Here is a 21,033-nt window from a genome sequence, read left to right as displayed (position 1 = left end):
CTTCCTGGAGCCAGGCCTGGCTTCATGGACTACCCCAGACAGTGAAGGTGCACACACAATTTATCTGTTTGTTGTGGTTATTGTTCTCAACATTTCATTTCACTTCCTAACCCGGAGAGCAGGAGAAGCCGAACAATGACCCTATTTCATCTTATAAGCTTAGAATGTGATATTAGCAAGTTATTAAAAATAAGTTTCACTCCCACAAACACCAAATCAATTGTCCTATGGATATCCCATGGGTAACTGGACCCAACTTGTACTCACGTGTTTCTCCTTAAAAAGGTCCACCTCTCTCAGAAGCTTCTCTTGGCAGTCAGGGTTGGTGGCCAGTAGGTAGGTGGCAAAAGAGAGTGTGTTGGTGACGATTTCATAGCCAGCGATGAGGAAGATGAAGGCCTGGCCCACAATCTCATCCACAGTCAAAGGCCTGGCCATGGGTCTGGGCTGGTGTTGCCGGGGAGGGTTCGGCTTGCACCCAGTAGAGGAGAAAACGTCTCTGACGATGTCAAAGTCTTGCACGCCCATGGGACTTGCAGAATGTCGGGCATCCAGGACCATTTGGAGGAAGTCTCTCCGCCTCTAAGGAACAAAAGGAGAAAAATGCACATTTTGACCTTACAGTCATGAAGAGTGAGGCTTCTTGGAGAACAAAGGAGGGAGATACATGGGCATAGCTTTTGAAGGGCTCAGTAGCAACAAGGTTCCTCATTGTTGGGTTATCTGGGACGGTGAGAACCTGGAAGCCACCTGAATGTCCCTTAGTATAGCACTGGTCAGGCAGGTTCTGGGGCAGTGAAGAGCAGCCTGGGCTGCTGCCCTGAGCAAGGCAGAGGCCATTCTATCTGGGCTGATTTGAAAGTCATTGAGCCACTTTGTTAAGTAAAAACAAAGCAGGTCATGGAACAGTATGCACTGTGGCTCTTGTTTCTGCAAAAACAGCAAATGTACTAAATATATCATCACCTATATCTGTCTACACATAGACAATTTTAGCAACGTCCACACCCAACAGTTCATAATGAGCTGGAGGAGGTGGGAAAACCAGGAGGGGGGCTTTTATTTTTTACTTTATACATTTTTGTACTGTTGGTTGGTGGTTGGTTTTCCAACAATAAAACAATGGAAACATCACATAGTTTAAAACCAAGCATGTGCTGTATTGCTCACTTCTGTGCGGCTTAGGGCTTAGATGAGCAGCCACCAGTTTTTCTCACACAGTAGAAAGTTAACAGACGTGAGGGCAAGGGGGAGGGGACTAGTTTGGCGGCGCCTGTCTTCAAAGTCTCCGGGCTTTGCCTTCTTCAACCCCTAGCCTTCATATCAGATCTTCACATCGGTTCCCTCTATTTCTTAGTAATCCCCTGCCTCCATTTAAGAAGTTAGAGCTTTCTTTCCATTTCCCCCTACCTTCTTTATCAGTCATTTGCATATTCTTTATATTTTCACTATTGCTAATTGTAACAATAGTAGTGTTTCTATATCGCCTCTGTGTTGACAGAGCTTATTCCTACAACATCCTTTCTTTGCAATGCTCTTTAATGTCATGAAGGACAACCAACACATTTCCATTTTCTGAAGTTTATGGGACTAAAATGGCAAAAGGAGAGTATCAGAATCACCAACAGAAAAATATTAGAATTTCATGCAAAGTACTCTGCTAGCTGCAGCATTTTCTCAGTTCACTGGCTTCTGAATTTTGATTGCATTAATAATCTATGCCACACACATGAGCGTCTGATTTCATCTTTTTTTTTTTTTTTTTTTTTGAGATGGAGTCTTGCTCTGTCACCCAGGCTGGAGTACAATGGTGTGGTCTTGGCTCACTGCAACCTCTGCCTCCCAGGTTCAAGTGATCTTCCTGCCTCAGCCTCCTGAGTAGCTGGTACTATAGGTGTGTGCCACCACGCCTGGCTAATTTTTGTATTTTTAGTAGAGGCGGGGTTTCACCATGTTGGTCAGGCTGGTCTCGAACTCCTGTCTTTAGGTGATCCGCCTGCCTCGGCCTCCTGATTATTCCGTCTTTTAAGATTGTTGTCGTTTCATGTGTGGTTGCTTTTCCTCCTCCATAAGATGATAAGGAACTCCAGGGCAGTACCCCACCCTCAACCCCTGACACCAAGCCTAGTTTTGTGCTGAGCACATGTTAGATGTGCAGTCCATGACTCAACAGATAAAAATGTAATGCAGTGCGTGCATTTGGAGGATGGGTACGCTGAGTTTGATGACAAGTGCATGCTCTTTAGAGCGGGAGTCTTGGATGCTGACACCTTTGCAGCTCTACTGTGCCCTAGCCGTGTGACTTTGGAAAGTGCCTACTGGGATCCTAGCAGTGCTCAAGGTTAAGACTACAGGTGCCACAGACCTTGAGTCTAAGGAAGCAAGGCCTCAGCTTCCCATCAGCCTGCTGGGTTGTAATAGCTGAGAAAATGGTGAAGGGTCGGAGGTAGTTGGTGACTTCATTCCACCCTGGCCCTGCTCGTTCTGATTTTCAAACAGCATCCTCAAGGGCTGGCTTTCCCCAGCTTCCTTCCTGCTGCTCGGTCAATGTCTGGGCGCTGGTGTGGTCCCACTGCTGGCCTTGTTCCCATGGAGCAGAGCTGGGGCAGGGTCAGACAAGATGGCACACAGGAGAAGTGAGCATCCCCTGCTCCCTCAGCTCTGGGACACCAGCACAGGACCCCAGAGCACCCCCAGACCTCTCAGTCAGTCCCTCTGAAAGTCCTCGGGGTGTGATATCGTTGTGGTCTCCGAGGCTTGGCTATGGCTTTGTTGAGGTGGTGTAGGAGTAATGATGGGAGGGAGGGCACAGCCACCTCTACACCGGGTATTTTTCCATGGGCAAAACTGCAGCCAGCATCCTTTCCTCTTATCCCAGCCCAGACAGACTGCTAAAGGGCTTTCAGAGTCTTGCAGAAATCTATCTTAACCTCCAGCTACAGAGGCCAGAGGAAAGGCCACTCTCCAGGGCCCCTGCACTGGACAGGAACGTTAGTATAGATGGGTTTCTTTTATTCACATGGCATCAGGGAGGCTATCTGAACACTGCCCGTTGAGGACTGAAACGGTGCTGGTTTATGGTCCTATCCAAGGAAAATATGCACCCTGATAGATGTAGGTGTCTAATCCACCCATCGGCTAGAGCTTAGAAAAATATTTACCTTTTAACATCTGTGCCGCATTTTCACTGCGCAAACACACATCTGCTTGATGGAATGTATACAGACTTCAGATGGTTTTAAAGCAAGTTTTCTTAGTAACCGTATAGCTCTGTCTTGACATGGCTGTCCTGGATTTGTGGTTGGGAGGTTTTTCTCAGATCAACTCATTGTTTGAAACAAATAGCACTAGAGTTTATAAAAAGAAAAGCTCTAGGCAATCCCAGTAATTGGATCTTTAATAACCTCTCACCTCTTAGTAAGTCATTCGGTGCAACAGCTTTAAGATTTTTAGCCTGATTCCACAGCCAGGCTAGGGATGCGTGTGTGTGTGTGTGTGTGTGTGTGTGTGTGTGTGAACACTCTCAAAAGGTGGCCCTTAGTAGCAATGTTGAGGGTTGAAAATGGTTCTTTCTTTATCCCTTCTCCCCCTGGCTCCATCCTCACTCTGCAGAGAAACATGAACCTGGATCAGAATGTTCTGTCCTTTTAGGCTTCAGAGCCGGGGCAGGGATGCCAGTTAGCTGCTTCTTCCCACACCTCCAAGGACATGCGAGTTGAGTTCACAGTGTGTGGGCCGAGGGGGCTGCAAGCTTGCCTATACCTTCCCATGCCTTCTGGATCTAGACACGTTTGCTGCACAGTTCTCAGGGTGTGAAGCTGCACAGGACACGGTTGCTGCCCAGGGCCGCTCAGTGTATCAAGCCACTAATTGACCCCTGATTTCATTCCAGGCCAGTGCCTTAACAATTGGACCTCACCAATTCCTCTGAGCCATCCAGTCTTTGAGACAACCCTTTTAAAGTGGCATCTTGCACGAGTCAGCTAAGGAAAAGCCATTTCAGCCCTGTTTTTCCTTTTTAGTAACTTTCTTTAATGCGACAAGGGCTTTAAAGCCCAGATTTACATATGCATATGCATATCCAGTATTGAAATGACCTTTCTTCCCACTGAAAACTCGTCTTTCTATTTTAGCCAAGTTCAATCAACAAATATTTACTTGATTCCTACTATGTGCCAAGCATAGTGCAAATCTGCAAGGAGGAAAGAAAATGCTAGGTCTCACATGAATCGTGCCAAGGAGTCCAGTGGGCCCTCAACCACGAGTTTTGTAGCAGCATCCTCCATGCTGAGCGGGAGTGTGGGGTTGACTGACAGTTGCCGAACTCTCTAATAAATATGCTGTTCATGCTGGAGAACTCCATCTTGCTGGGTTTTCAATATAAAGAATATGCTCATGAAAATTGCATGTGGGCACATTTACCCAGAAAATTCTTCTGGGCTAATCTAACCTGTGCTTGGGGTGATGCTTGCATTAGAGAGACAGTTTTGGGGCGGCTTTAATTCTACCTGTCCGTGTCAGAGGACGTACACATTGCTTTAGGCTCCTCTCTGCCATCCCACCCTCCCTTTCTTGTCTGACCTTCCTCACCCTTCCTCTGTTCTCTCCACTGTCCCTGGAAGCTGTAAGTGGTGGGTTGCTGAAGGACAGCACGGAGTGATGTGCGGGGCTGAGAGGGAAGAGAAAGAACAGAGACAGTGATGCCAAAGTCGGCTCCATTCCATTTCAAGGCTGTGTCCTATTAAAATACGTTACCTCTTCGGCAGCTTGCTGGTCCCGCAAGGCAATCACATTCCTAATGAGTTCGTTAAAAAAGCCATTCAGTTCATCTCGGTTCTTATTGGGCAAAATCCGGGCCAGTGGGACCATTATGGATGGAAATGATACTTGAAAGAGAAAAACAAAAGTGGCATTGAAAAGGGGGTGATAATAAACCAGGGCCATTAGACGCCTGTTCCCGGGAAGCAAACGCGGGCCTGGAATTGGAGCCGTTTTGGAGTCCTGCCCTCCCCGCCGCACTGCTACTTCTGAGAGCAGGGGTGATGTCTCACTCCCTCTCGGTACTCCTCACCATTCCTGGCACATAGTAAGCACTCAATAAACGTCTGTGCAATTAATCGAGTCTGCACTTCCATCTGGCCCTCAAGAGGTCAAGGTCACCCTTATAAATTAATGTTTCAGGTCCTGGGGATGAGAGCTCAAGGTCTTTGTACTTCATTAAGAGAGAAAGGATTACAGGCTGTTTCAAGCCTTAGCAAGTGGTAGAAGCTGATTTACTTTTTACAAACTTTCTGGTCATTTGAATTTTTTTTCTGGTGGATAATTGTTCCCAGAATGACCTCCTGAATTGCTCCCAAGAGCTGCCACTGCAGCTGCTGACAAGGATACTGACTGTTGCTGCTGTGGGTGCCTCCCTTGCCAGCCCCTGGGTGCAGCATGGGCCCTTGCTGCCATGTGCTGGGGATCGGGCTGCCAGAGTCGGGAAACCTTCGTCTCCCCTGGAGAGGGGCACTGGCTGGGTTCAGCTTCTCAGTTTCCATGGCGGGTTTACCCTGCACCGGGCTCTATGGGAGCTGGGCTGGGGAGAACATCTCCAGACACACACGCTCTCAGAATGTGCAGGCCCATTTTCAAGAGCCAGAGTCCGAACCAGTGTGATACAGCAGCAGGAGGGCCCTGCAGAGGCAGAGAGGAGGAATAGAAGGGATGGCACAACCGAGCCACCTGCCCCACAGGCCTGGGCCGTGGTTGAGGCACAAGGGGCAGACACAGCCTGCGCTGCCTCCAAGATCAGTGGAAAGGGTAAAGGAAGAGACTGCTGGACACTCAGAGTGACTCTGCCCACGATTTCAGGGCAGAGCCAGTGGGGTGACAGGGGCTCCCGTGAACATTGGCTCAGAAATGGGAATGAAACTGGTCAAGGAATGAATGGAATTTACCAGCTCAGCAGAATGGTTAGAAATCATGGCAATAATCAATACCAAGCATAACAACACGTCAATGCTCCTATAAAAGCAAGAAGATACTAGAATTGGCCAGAGGGCAAAATCTCACTTCTACAATAAAAATAAAATAAGGCCTGGTGTGGTGGCTCACACTTGTAATCCCAGCAATTTGGGAGGCCGAGGTGGGCAGATCACCTGAGGTCGGGAGTTCGAGACCAGCCTGACCGACATGGAGAAACCCCATCTCTGCTAAAAATACAAAATTAGCTGGTCGTGATGGTGCATGCCTGTAATCCCAGCTACTCGGGAGGCTGAGGCAGGAGAATCACTTGAACCCGGGAGGTGGAGGTTGCGGTGAACTGAGATCGTGCCATTGCACTCCAGCCTGGACAACAACAGTGAAACTCCATCTAAAAAAAAATAATAATAAAAAATAAAATAAAATAAATAGACCAGTCCCTGTGCATTGGGTAACCTAGTCCTCATCCACCACACAGGATTTCTGTGTGTTGGGCTTCAAGCGGAGAAGTCTGGTGAAGAGGATTTTGCTGAAGGAAAGAAATATGCCCTAGGAAATGAAAGGCTTTGGGTTCCAGTCTCAGCTCGGCCTTTCTAGGCCTGTTTCTCACCTGAGAAATAGGGACAAGAATATTTTTCTCATAGGGTCATTACTAGGACTAAGTGAGGCAACGCACACCCAGTGCCTAACACGGTGTGTCCCCACTGTTCTCACCATGGCGGTGGGGCTGCTTATTACCAATGCCAGGGCTACAGCATTGCTAATAAGTGGCCCTAGGCGGGTGACAAGAGGAACCCGGTGGCTCCATAAGACAAAGCCTCTGCAGGGGAACACCCCGAGTGCCCTTTCCCAGTGGCAGGGACAGAGCCCCAGAAGCCACCCCAGGTGTCATAGGGCCTGCCCAACTTGCTGGAGTCATCGCAGCGCCCCGGGCTGCAGCCGCACTTACAGAGTAAAACCAGGATAGGTCTCGGGATGCAGAATTCGAAGAAACGCTTGCAGTGTTTCACAAAGGGATCCTCAGGGGCCTGCCAGGAGTCCACCGGGGTGCCAAAGGCAAGGCTGGCAACCACATCTGTGGTGTAATTGCAGTAGCACCTATGGGAGATGGGAAACAGAGATTTGAAAGGACTCTGGCAGGGGCTACCTGCAATGCCCCCGTCCAGAGGAGGAGGGCCTGAATTGCTTACACTGGCTTGCCCAGCCCTGCAGATGTGCCCGGAAGAGGAGCTTCTGCAGATCTGTGGGGAGGTGGAGGGAGATGGGCTCCTGGATGGGACACTCTGAGCAGTGACGGCAGAGGGCAGGAGGAGACACGAAGACCTGGCAGCCAGCTCGTCTAAACAAAGACCTGGGAGGAGAGGAGGGCGCTGCCTCTTCCACCTTCGAGCCTCAGGCAGCCGTGGTCAACCAGAACACAGCCAAGTACTAAGAAGGATACTTTATATTTTCCTCCCTGGGAAGGAGAGCAGACAGGTGACCCAACGCCTACATGCTGTACCCAAAGCTCTGCACAGCCCAGCTCAGGCCAGTATCTAATGATTAATTGATAGACATCAAATTGTCCTTGATGAATTAACAACCTAATTATCTAGTTTTATTAACTTTCTGTCCCTCTTCCTCTTAATGATTTTACAGTTTTCTTAATAGCAACAAACAAAAAGCAAGGGCTCTTAGCACGCAAATAAATACAAGACAAACTTTAAGGCAGGCTTCATGAACATCTGTATATTATTACAGAAAACATACATTGCGCTTTAGAAACAAACAGAAGGAAAAGTGTCTGGCAGGAGCTCCAGAAAATTTAACCTCTTAGGCTATAGGAAAGCTGCCCCCTCAAAAGGCCATTTTAAACTCGAATGATTCCTTTTTGTTATCTTATAGGAGTAGTCAGATTAAGTTCTTTTCCAAAAAGCTAAAAACTGGGTTATTAATATCTTTTTATAATTAAAAAGCCAGTTTTTGTTCTCAATGTAGGCACACACTTAACTCCTCTTGTACGTAAGTTCTATAACCACTAACTTATCATTAAGGAATACATGACGTTTCCAGATGACTTTTAAAATTCGCACTGCTTTTACTGAAAACATTTCTACAATTGATTACACATTTCCCTGCTAGAGTGAAAACAAGAATGAGACTACTGAATGTGATTTCATCTGATCCTGATGGTTGAAGATTTAAGGGTCTTGAGGGTTATTTACTTTGCTTTTATAGCTGATGAGACCACCTTATCTTTAGCCAACTCATGCATCCTATAATAATCAGAGAGAATGTGGATGAAAAGACTGTGTAAACTGGTGCAATACCAGTGTTGGTGATGATTATGTTATTATTTTATTAGCAATGATAATAATGAGTCAATTTCTGGATGATTCACCATCCCACTTTATTCTTTATCTGCTGTAAGCCATGATTTGGCATAAAATGACTAAAGCAAAGGTGGCTAAATCTTTTGGCTTGCCTGGGCCCCATTGGAAGCAGGAGCATTGTCTTGGGCCACACATAAAATACAGTAACACTAACGATAGCTGATGAGAAAAAAAAACTGCAAAAAAATCTCACAATGTTTTAAGAAAGTTTATAAATTTGTGTTGGGCCACATTCAATGCCATCCTGGGCTGCTTGTGGCCCGCGGGCTGTGGGTTGGACAAGCTTAGACTAAAGATGTTTTTTTAAAGTAAAAACCTTTTAGTTACAAAATGACGAAAAGCCAGATAATCAGTTATTTAAATTTGGTGTCCACCACTAAGTTACGGCTTCTGGGCTGAGGTGCACCACAATTTTTCTTGAAGTGAAAATGCTTGAACCTTCCCCCCCGTCCCTGTCCTTCGGCGCACGCCTGTCCTGCCCGTTCCTGGGCCTGTGTTCAACAGGACGCACGTACCCTGGCTCTGCTCACATCTCTTTCCCATGTTAAGTGGGTTTCTTTTCTTTTTATTAATCAGTCCATCCATGCTTTTATGAGCTTCTAGCGTTTCCACAGTTTGCTAGTCCCAAGGTAATTGTCAGCAATTATGGACAGTTACAAGAAGCAGTGATTCAAAAACTCGATTTCTCATCTGTAGTGCAGCAGCCTTACCTCTGGATGTCAAATGCGTCCCCAGATTCCGCATAGCGTTTTAAATGAGCCAGGAGAAGGTCGCAGGCTTGGCTGATGAGGGGAACCATCTGATAATGGATAACAAAGGTGTAATTAGGACACCATGCCGGGAGTACACCTAAATTGGCTGCAGATGAAGAGGTTATATGTGGTGCTTTCTGGGAAGATGAACACTGTTTGGAAGATATTTTTCACACAGCTAAGATTCAAGAGGAAGATTCTAAAATTCGCAAATATTCATAAAATACAATAGCTCTAAACGTCTATTTTAGCTTAAGCATTTTTTATCTTTGGAAGCAAAAAAGAAGAACAGATTTACAGTGAATATGGTGAAATAATTATGAAAATGATCATTAAGTGCTTAGACAAAACTGAGAATCAGTACTCAGTTTCATGACATTTGGTTAGCATTAGCGAGTAAATAAAGCCTAATCCATATGCACGATCCCTGGAATTAACCCAAGTCTATGCTTGTGTATTCCGATTGTATTTTAGATCTTTCACTAGAATATTGAATCTTAGTATCCAAAGGAACCTGAGGTCTTCCATTTCAACTTCTTATTTAACACAGAAATTATTTATAGGGCATTCCTGATGGATGGTTATTCATTTGTGCTTAAGCCGCTAAGCTTTCGAATACTGGGAAAACCTTGACTTCAAGATGCCTCCTATGCCCACATGGGGCAGTTGTTGGGTTTCTTTTTTTTTTATAGGAAAATACTTTTATGTTAGAAAATTCCTAACCTACACGGAAAGGTAGATGGCATAATGAAGATTCACATAGATACCACTCAGCTTCAACAAACAGGTGGCTGGAATTCTTTGTGGAGCCTGCTGGCCACCCATGTGACCTTTTATTCTCTCTTGCATGATTCAAAGGCCAAGCTGAAAATATCGAGCAGAATCATTTTATTCGGTGCCCATTCTAGAATAGCATCACAGCTAAAGCAACGTGCTCTAATACATCATTCTGAGCATTTCTCATGAAAGACATAAAATGTAACCTATGTTTAGATTTGATGATTTTGACACTAGAATACTGAGTTCTTGAGGTCAGGGAGATCTTAGTCTGTTTCTTCATTTTTATAAACCCAGCACCTAGAACAGCGCCTGGCTCATAGTAATTATTTGTTAAGTGAATGAACGAATCATGGAATCGTACTGATTATGTAATACCCACTCTTTCCTCTTAAAGTCTTGAGGCACTGGGAAAAGTTATAAAGTTAATCTGCTTATCAGAAGGTATGTTGTTGTACTGAGGCAAAATCTGACTTCGTCTAACAATCTTTTGCTGGTTTCATTTCTGTTCTCTTCTTCGTGACAGTGCACCCAACTCTCAGACAGCAAGTACCTATCTGCTCCCTATCTTCTCCTAGACAACTGTTCCCATCCTTCCTTCCTTCCTTTCTTTTCTTTCTTTCTTTTTCTTTCTCTTTCTTTCTTTCTTTCTCTTTCTTTCTTTCTTTCTTTCTTTCTTTCTTTCTTTCTTTCTTTCTTTCTTTCTTTCTTTCTTTCTTTCTTTCCTTCCTTCCTTCCTTCCTTCCTTCCTTCCTTCCTTCCTTCCTTCCTTCCTTCCTTCCTTCCCTCCCTCCCTCCCTCCTTCCTTCCTTCCTTCCTTCCTTCCTTTCTTTCTTTCCTTCTTCTTTCTTTCTTTCTTTTTTTTTTTTTTTTAGACAGAGTCTTGCTCTGTTGCCCAGGCTGGAGTGCAGTGGTGTGATCTTGGCTCACTGCAACCTCTGCCTCCCGGGTTCAAGCGATTCTCCTGCTTCAGCCTCCCAAGTAGCTGGGATTACAGGTGCGTGCCACCATGCCTGGCTAATTTTTTTGTATTTTTTTTTGTTAGTAGAGACGGGGTTTCACCATGTTGGTCAGGCTGATCTCAAACTCCTGACCTTGTGATCCACCCACTTTGGCCTCCCAAAGTGCTGGGATTACAGGTGTGAGCTACTGTGCCTGGCTGCCCCCATCCTTTCAATGGGGGACTGAACCATATGGCTTGCACACACCTCTCCTGCCTTATTGCTCTTGTCTTTATCAGGGTCACTCCTAAAGGTGGCCTCATAAGTGGAATACAGTATTTCAGGTGTGGATTGGTGTATGGTAAATGAATCACTTCCTGAGATCTGTACCCTACACGTCAATCACAAAGCCAGGTTTATGTTGACTTTTCTAGAAGACAAACAATGCAGGCAAATATTGAGGTTCAGGTTAATGAAAACCACGAGGTCTTTTTCCATGGATGATAACCACGTACAATTGCTATTTCGATTTTTTTAGGGACCATTCATTACAAAGGCATTAGTTGTCCTGCTGTGTGTTCTGAGCAGAATGATCTCTTATCTTCTCTGGAATATTCAGTTGGTTGGAGACACCTGGTAGAGTGGGACAGCTAGGTGGCTATTGACAGGATGTTGGGAGGACATGCAATTTTATAGGACCCCTCTCCTCTGCAGTTTCCTCTGAGTCAGTCCTGTGTGCTCTGGGTGTAAGGAAAGAATTGTGTCACCAGGGGCCCAACTCCTCTGCTGAAGGAGTGGGTCCTGTAGATGGAGGGTGAGGGGGTCCTGCAGATCAAAGCTGCAATGGCTCCATGAAGGCTGCCACGTGGAGGCAGTAACCAAGGCAGGGACAATGGCCTGGACAGCGCTATGGATGGCTGCACAACAGCTCAAGGAGCAGAATGTTCACAGCATAACACACCCAAGTGGAGAGATGGCAGAGCATCTGAGACCCATGAGTCCCCTGTTGCCAAGGCTCATGGAGGGAGAGCCATCTTGGGAAAATGGATTTGCTGTTCATAAAGCCACAGGGCTTAGAGCGCTGGGGTGTTTGAACACTGTGGGGAAGCAAAAGATGTACTCACTCATTAAAATCTCATTACCTGGCCAGGCGTGGTGGCTCATGTCTGTAATCCCAGCACTTTCGGAGGCCAAGGCAGGCAGATCACTTGAAGTCAGGAGTTCAAAACCAGCCTGGTGGGCCAGCAGAGTGAACCCCCTCTCTACTAAAAATATAAAAATTAGCTGGGCGTGGTGGCAGGCACCTGTAATCCCAGCTACTCGGAGGCTGAGGCAGGAGAATCGCTTGAACCTGGGAGGTGGAGGCTGCAGTGAGCCAAGAATACATCACTGCATTCCAGCCCGGGTGACATCACCCGCAACACTGGCTATTCTTTCTTTGTTCTATCGGCAATGTAGTAAGTGTGGCTTCTAAGCCTTCCTTCAGTTCATCGGTCTCTAGACAGGCCCTGGTGCAGAGCCTTGTGCCCCTCCACTGGACAGCTATTTTAGGTAGCCACAGAATCATTCATCATCACTGTTTTTGGATCTTGGGCTATATGTGCATGAACCTAAGTAAATAGCCAGGCACCGCTTTACTGGTGAGTCAGCTGGGGAAGGCTTTGTCAAATGATTTGCAGAAACAGAAATGTGATTTACCTCATCTACCTATCTGGAAGTCCACTCAAAAAAGAAAAATAAGTATGACTATCCTGATTTATTCTTAGTATCTCTGTGTTGATGCTTCATGACTACTGCATGCTTTTCTAAATTCTCACAAACCATCGATTTAATAATCCATCAGTACCAAAGGGTGTGCAAATGGGTCACTTAAAATCGTCTCTGGGCCCCAACTTCCAAGAAGTCTCAGTCTACCCTTAACATTGGAAAAGTCAGTACAGTCTAAGCCACATTTTTATGACTAGCTTTACTTGCTATCTTCCTTCACTTATCTTAATAAGTTCAGTGGTACAACTGAACCCTAGTTTAATAAAATCCCACAAACCTAAATACCTTTTAGATTTATTTCAGAGGAATAGTAACATGGTAAAAGAAAATCTATCTATCTCTATATATGTACTGTTTGAAAGGAAGTCTTTTTAGATATCAAGCTTGAAGCTTTCTTAACATAACAAAAGAGATGGAACACAAAATTTGATTTACACACAACTCTTCAGAGGCATGCCCTGTGTATAAAGAGGGGGCCACCCATTCTGAATCCAAACATATTCCTGGACAGTGCGAAAGGGATCCCAGGCCAGCTGCCCACCATCGGGTCTTCTACGTGCCTTTGACTAGAATCCTTTGTTGCTGCCTGACGTGATTGTAATTTTCTGCGATACTCTGCCTGCTGTCTGTTGAACTGAATAGATAATGACATTTTTATTTGGGTTAATGTGATATGAGATGGGGCATGTAATATGAAAAATGTTTTAAAAAGCAATGCAGAGAAAATATTATAAGACAGCGGAGCATAATCTGTATGTTGGCCAATAGCCATCATTTCAGGTTTTCTTCCTTGCATTTTACACAGCAGTTACGGAATATTTACTTTTACATGAGTTGCATACAAACAAAAGCTCTCTTTGATGGGCTTGCATAATCTTTATACAATCCACAAACCCTGCAGTTCTTCTCCTAGATTTTTGAACAAGCAGGCAAACGTGGCATGTGCACACACACATGCACAGATGAATACACAATACTATTATCACTCAGATCTTACTAAAAGACTCATTTGGTTGTTACATTTCATCTTCTTCATGGGATAATGAGTAATTTTTTTTTGTTTTATTCCAAATTTTTCACAATGCACATGTATTACACTTATAATAAGATAAAATGTTAATGTTATTAGGTTTATAAAAAGTGATTTATTGGGAGTTCTTATAGACTGAATGTTTGGGTCACCTCAAAATTCATACATTGAAGCCCCAACTCCCAGTGTAGCTGTATTTGGAGATAGGGCTTCTAAGGAAGTGATTAAGGTTAAATAAAGTCGCAAGGATGGGGCCCTGATCCAATAGGATTGGTGTCCTTATAAGAAGACACACCAGAGCACTCATGCTTATTCTCTCTCCCTCTCTCTCTCTCTCATGCACAAAGAACAGGTCTTGTGGGCACAGAGCAAGATGGCGGCTACCTACAAACCAGAAAGAGAGGCCTCCCTGGAAACCAACAACACAGGCACCCAGCTTCCAAAACTGTGAGAAAATACATGTCTGGGCCTGGCACAGTGGCTCGCTCCTGTAATCCCAGCACTTTGGGAGGCCAAGGCAGGTGGATCACTTGATGTCAGGAGTTCAAGACTAGCCTGGTCAACATGGTGAAACCCCATCTCTATTAAAAATACAAAAATTAGCCGAGTGTGGTGGCCCGTGCCAGTAATCCCAGCTACTCGGGAGGCTGAGGCCAGAGAATCACTTGAACTTGGGAGGTGGAGGTTGCAGTGAGCCAAGATCACGCCACTGCACTCCAGCCTGAGTGACAGAGCAAGACTCCATCTCAAAAAAAAAAAAAAAAGTCTGTTGTTTAAGCCACCCACTCAATGGTATTTGGTTATGACAGCCCAAGCTAAGACCAGGGTTACGGTGCAGCAGCCAAGCTAGGGGAGAAAGTTTCCCATTTTGTTTCTCTCGCCTCTCACATTGGTTGTCCCTATAGAGGTAATGCCGAGTGTGAGGCTGAGCACCTCTCTGGTAACCAGTGGTAACCATTCAGGGGAAATCACTATCCTCACCCTAAGTAGCAAATTCCCCAAGGAAGGAAGGTTCTGCGTAACCTGGAGATTATTATATAATTAAAGTATCCAGTTTTTTAAAATTTTATTCTATTTTAAGTTCTGGGATACATGTGCAGGACATGCAGATTTGTTACGTAGGTAAATATGTGCCATGGTGGTTTGCCACACCTATCAACCCATCACCTAGGTATTAAGCATTAGCTATTTATCCTGATGCTCTTCCTCCCTCTTCCCCCAACAGGCCTTAGTGTGTGTTGTTCTCCTCCTTATGTCCATGTGTTCTCATTGTTCAGCTCCCACTTGTAAGTGAGAACATGCAGTGTTTGGTTTTCTGTTCCTGTGTTAGTTAGCTGAGAATAATGGCCTCCAGCTCCATCCATGTCCCTGCAAAGGACATAATCTAGTCCCTTTTTATGGCTGCATAGTATTCCATGCCATATATGTACCACATTTTCTTTATCCTCTCTGTCATTGATGGGCACCAGTTTTTTTTAATGGATTTTCTACCAATTGTGTCTGTGAAATTTTGAGTCAAGGTGCAGACAGAGGGCAACAGAGTGAATTCTAAAAGGAGGGAGGGCCTGATGAGTGGGCAAAGAGAGTAATGACCAAGAAGAGCTGAGAGCTTCTGCTCAAAGGTCTTCTTCACCTCTCCTTTTGGGTGACTCCTAGAATCTCATCACTGAGTTTCCTTCCTTGAGTGTAAGATTCCGACCTTGTTGGAGAATACTTGCCCCAAGCATAGCAAATACTCAAAGTCACTGCAAATTAGTAGGTTTCCTCCCCCTGACACTTTATAGCTGTGTGATCTTGGGCACATTGCCTAACCTCACTGAGTCTAGTTCCTCGTCTGCAAAAATGAAAATAATACCTCCTTTGAAGAGTTGGGACAAAGATTAGAAACAAAATATGTAAAACACTTGGCAAAGAAGGCAGGGAGTGGTGTAAACATGGTAGTTGTCCTCTGGAGGGATCCATCCTCCCAGGCTGGTTTGGACTACTGGAATCATTCTCTCCTCTTTTCTTGTTCCTCAGGGACAACTCCTCATTGGAGCCATCTGTTCTTGCCTCATCATGTTAACATTGCTTCCTTTCTTTCATCTGTTCTTTCATCTTTCTCTCCCCAGTCACCTCCTAGTTCAGGTGTTGCTACCTGTCACCTGGAATATGGTTGTCATCTTCCTTCTTGAGAAAAAAGACTATAGCTTAAGCATCTTTGTAGTCTTAGGACTTTGACAGTGCCTGACACCCAGGTGTACTAAAGAAAGTTTTTTGAAAGAGCCTCCTGGCCTCTTTTCTTTTCTTTTGAGACAGGATCTCACTCTGTCACCCAGGCTGTAGTGCAGTGGCATGATTATGGCTCACTGCAGCCTTGCCCTCCTGGGCTCAAGCCATCCTCCCATTTCAGCCCCTCAAGTATTAATATCTGGGACTACAGACACACACAACCACAGCTGGCTAATTTTTTAAATGTTTTGTAGAAACGGGGTCTCCCTATGTTGCCCAAGTTGGTCTTGAACTCCTGGGTTCAAACGATCCTCCCACCTTGGCCTCTTGAAGTCCTGGGATTACAGGCATGAGCCACCATGCCTGGCCGGAACTTCCAAAAATACTTGTTATTTCAGTGATGCTTTGCTGAAACCTTTGTAGATCCCCACTGACTGAAGGACACAGTACAAGATTCTTATCTTATCTTCCAAAGTCCATTACAAATTGAATCCTGCTAATAACCATGTGATGAGGCTTAGAAGCAGATCTTCCCCCAGTCAAGCCTTCAGATGAGACCACAGACCAGGACAGCCATTTGACTACTACTCCAAGACACCTTGATCCCTCTGGACTCAGCCTTCAGTCCCTCTGGACTCAACCTCTGCACTCAGCTAAGCCATGCCAGGATTCCTGACCCACAGAAACAATGAGCTAACAAAAGTTTGTTTTACGCCACTAAGTTTTGTGGTAATTTTGTTACACAGCAATAGATAACTAATACACTCTCAATATTGCTCTTTTGTGGTAACTATTGTATGTTGTCATGGATTAATGAAGTTTTTGGTATTTGTTATATCAAGAATGAGCACAGCACACCCCATTCTGTTGATTTTCTAGAAATACCTGTGTGATGACTGATTGACCAAATGTTCCTTGAGAGCCTTGACACGAACAAGAAACACGAACAGATTGAGGCACTGTCTCTTAGCATGAATACAGTGTGGTTTGCTGAAAACTGGCTCTGAAGGAGAAAGCTGAGACTCATGCTGGTCCTATGTGTTACTTTGGGCCTGGCATTTGAATCTCTCTGAACATGGGTCCTCACCCCTAAATGAAGGGCTGATCATAATGAGCTATAATGTCCCTTTCCACTGACATTTGAGGATTCCAAGGAGGTCACAAAGCATCAGGTTGAGACAGTTGCTTGAAGCCATGGAGAGAGCAGCCAAATTCTTAGCTCAGTACAGGGAAGTGTCAGATCATTGGTCCATGTACTTTCAGCAACACATCCCATTCCCAAGAAAGCCTTTTGTCATTTCTTTGACACATCAACTTCAGAATACATAGGGACCTAAAGGGCAGAATCTGGTTATTTTTGTGTTCAAATGAGAATTGGAACCCCAGATCTCCTGACTCTTGGCTTGTTGCTTTCCCATAAAAATCAGGCTCCACATTTCCTTTGCTTTAGTTTTATTCACTTCTAGGTCATTCTATGCAGATCTTATGTCATAAACTTGAGAAAGAAAAAACCCACCATCTTTAGGCCTTTGGAGTTCCTGAAAGTTTGGACAATGCTGAGTGCTAGGGAAAACATATTTCCTACACAGAGAGAGGGAAGGAGAGGGTCTCTTTTGCATAACCCTATCTATCTAAACAGAGATAAGCCCCAAACGTTGATGGTGTGTAGCTTGGGTGACTTGTTGATCCACACACAAAGAAGGACTCAAAACAGCCACAGTGGACACCGCTGCCTTGATGTCATAACATGGCCCCTGGGAGCCTGCCCCTACTTGGGGCTACTGCAAAGAGGAGACTCCTCCAGACAATTCACAGTTCCCCTCATCTGCACCAGAAAGATTTGCCCCATGGGTCTGGGAAATGGCTGGCTTGGGGGCTAAAGAGCTGAAATGAAACTCTTTTTCCTAACACAGAGTTCTGAGCAGGTCACTCCCTCACTTTCAAGTATTTAATAGCTCCTCGAGCTCTAGTGAAGTGTGCACCAAACACTCCCTCGGCACAGAACAGTGAACTCTACGTGCCTCAACCTACTTTTTCAGCTTTCTCTCTCACTAATCCCTTACATGTACTCTGTGTTCCAGCCAATTTGTACTCCCCTATTCCCTGAACACACCCCGTACTTTTCTGTCCAGATGCCTTGATTCCTGCAGCTCATTCCACCTGCAATGCACCTTCTCCCTCTGTCAAAACAGCAAAATCTTCAGGGCTCAATTCCAGTGCTACTCGCTGCTCCCTCCCTGCCAAAGCGGCTTCTGATGCTCAAAGCAGGACCCCAGCTCTGTCACCACCTTCCACGATTGGTAATAATGCAGTGATTTATGTACCTTGTTTCTCTTCTGCATTATAAACTCCTTAAAAACAGGAAGTAATAAATATTTGTTGACCTTTATAAATTGAACATTTCATCTGATTTGGCCCTTGGTGGACCTGGGGGCAATATTTTGGGGCTGATGTCAGAGGATGGTTTTCTGAATAAGTAAGGGTCAGCTGCTGGGGGTGGGGGAAGGTATTTAAACGTATTTCTGGTTTTTTTAAAAAATGAAAAATTAATGCCTTAAAGTGCTCTAAACTGGTGACCAACAAATGAAAAATTAATTCCCACTAATGAAACTTATCACTTCATTCTTCCACTACACCATTGCTAAAAGCCACCCAGATATTAAAAACATCCACGACTCATTTTTATGCAAAATTTCCTGCTGCTAAGTATCAGCTCTAGCCATCTAGGTGAATAATCAAGTGTCATTTCTAATAAGTCAGTGGCTCCTGTCAAGACTTGTGACCAATTAGAAGTCACCCCAATGAGGAGGTGGCTGCTGGCGTTGCCAAGCAACAGCCAAGCTGCGAGGCACATTTAGATGCTCTTTTAGATTTAACCAGCAGCAAGTCAGAGTGACATTATAATTCTGGCAAAGGAAAGCCAAATTATAACCCAGGCTGGGGTGCCCATGATGAGGAGTGTGTTTTCTTTTAAATGCAAATGCAAAAGGAACATTTAAACCAGAATTTAAACAGTCCATCATGATACTGATTTTAATTAGCAGCTTAGGTGTCAGTGGAACACGACTGTGTCTCAGGATAATGGTCTCTCGCTGCTAGATAAATACCCAGCTATTCTGGAAAATGGGCAACTGGTCAGGCAAGGCCAATGTATTTTTGGACTCTGAAGTATTGATGACTACAGCCACACTTGGTTATAATGACGTTCATTTTTATTGTTCAGGAGGATTAAGAAATAAAAGCAAATATTAAAAATAGACTGCTGGAAATGGATGCCGCCTAGAGAAGGCTGCTTGCTCTAATGTTATTGGGAAGCGTGTTCTGCCTTAGAAGCCCCTGTATGTGACCGTCTGGAGAGTTTACAGTGAAAATTTAAAGGCCAAACTGAACTGTGATGATGACTGTAATTCTGAAAAGACTTTTGCACTGAAATGCATTTACTCATAAGCGGGCTATATCAACTTAAATTTTTAAAAATTGTAGTCATTCTCGAGTAACATGTCGTCTCCAAGTCAGGAAATGCCTACGGGGAGTAATAACCACATCTGCCTCTGCCTTTAAGATTCATACATTATTGACTGTGCCTTCTTGACAAGGAACATCTGGATGAAAAGTGAAAAATTAGGCAGAGAGCCGGATCAGTGCTGTGCGAGATACCAGCCTCCCAGTTTATCTGACTTTTCTTTAACTGAGTCCCTATGCATAGCAACGTGATTGGCTCATTTACTCTTGAGTGACACATACATCCTTAGGCACTCATCTATGAAGATTCATTGTCTCCCATATCTGCTCAATGGGGTACCATCAGCTCTTAGTTATCTGGGTAAATGAAGAAAGCCCATCATTTATATTGGGCTTTGAGAATGGAGAACATACAAGCTGCCATATTGGATTGGATCCATGGTTCATGCGGTTTGAAGCTTAGTCTCTGCTAGAGGCACTCAAAAACTGGATTCTTCATGGAAGCTACCTGCAAAGGATAATTGCTCAAGAGACTCATTTCTCTCAGTAGCCAACCAGGAAGTTAACAACCCACGTTCTCTCCTTTTGAAAACCTATTTGAGCTCAGAATAAACAAAGTTAAGCAGGTTTCTTTACTGCAGGCCTTTCTCAAACCTTTCATATGCTCAGGTACATGGTGAATCTTGAAGAATATAGTTTGTAATATTTCACCAAATTATTTGACTGTGGGGCCTTTTCAGTCCTCCATATTTCAAATCCTTTTCCCTGGTAATAATTCATAGCTTGAAATTCATCATCATATAAGTACAGTTTAGATGCTTTTCTCCTAAATGTATTCTTTTATTCTTGCTTACTCTGAAGGTTACCTGCCACTTTTGTGCTGACTTACACAATCTTACAAGAGTCTCAGAAAGTTATTCCTATTGATTTAATATCTTTCAAATAAGAACAGCTTAAAGGAATATACAAATATATAGATCCCACTGTGTTCTCTCTCTTTCAGGTGAGTTATAAAATTTAAAAATAAAGCTAGTGCTAACCTGGGTCCCCAGGGGATCACATTATTTATACATTTTCCCTCAGAGAAGTACTAATTTAGCCCCAGTTTTATTTCCTGAGATGAAACCTATTTATTCCCTGATTCTTAATAAAGTTATACACAATCCCAGGGTTACTACTCACTAATAGTCTTTGGTAAAGAATCTAGCAAAAGACTGTGAAAATCTAAATCTACAGTTGTGCTTTTTTAAAACGTTAATTCTTTGGGGGATGGAGTGAAAACTCTGGCCAGTTAAGCAGACAAAATCTTCCCTAACAACAACAACAACAAAAAGTCAGTTGTTTTTCCAGGAATGCTCAGCCATCCTTTTCTATAAATCCCAATAACTTGTTTGTCACTGGCTATGATTCCAATAGTCTCTTTTTCCTGACTTGGAGATGCATGAATCACATTTTCCCTGGTTTTCTGTCACTCTACATTATCCCTTGTATGACATAAGCAAAAAAAAAAAAAATTTTAATTTAAATACAAATATGGCTTCATGATATGATGCTCATTTTAAAGCAATTTTCAAGTATTGTTGACTGAGGCAACCTAATATCCACATAAACAAAGACAACACCATCCAAAGCTTTTGAATATTGACCATACTTAAAGACACAGGTAGAGAGGGACTTAGGCTGCCAAGATTCTAAAGGAGAAAGCCTCAGAATTCCAAGGGGAAACAAGCTTTTGTTTCAAGAATGAACTCTGATGT

General features: G+C 44.2%; 1 protein-coding gene across 3 annotated transcripts in view; it reads right to left on the bottom strand.

The window, feature by feature from the left end:
* Window positions 1-21,033, bottom strand: part of TBXAS1 (thromboxane A synthase 1) — a 191,140-nt gene that overhangs the window by 59,387 nt on the left and 110,720 nt on the right. For all 3 annotated transcript variants that reach the window (XM_009243284.4, NM_001132913.2, XM_009243287.4), the window contains 4 exon segments: window positions 9,047-9,135; window positions 6,914-7,062; window positions 4,756-4,886; window positions 268-582 (listed from right to left, as the gene is read on the bottom strand). In XM_009243284.4, the coding sequence (XP_009241559.2) occupies window positions 268-582; window positions 4,756-4,886; window positions 6,914-7,062; window positions 9,047-9,135 (684 nt within the window).

This window comes from Pongo abelii, chromosome 6, assembly GCF_028885655.2.
Source record: "Pongo abelii isolate AG06213 chromosome 6, NHGRI_mPonAbe1-v2.0_pri, whole genome shotgun sequence".
NCBI lineage: Eukaryota > Metazoa > Chordata > Mammalia > Primates > Hominidae > Pongo > Pongo abelii.
This window is presented reverse-complemented; position numbering and strand designations above follow the sequence as displayed.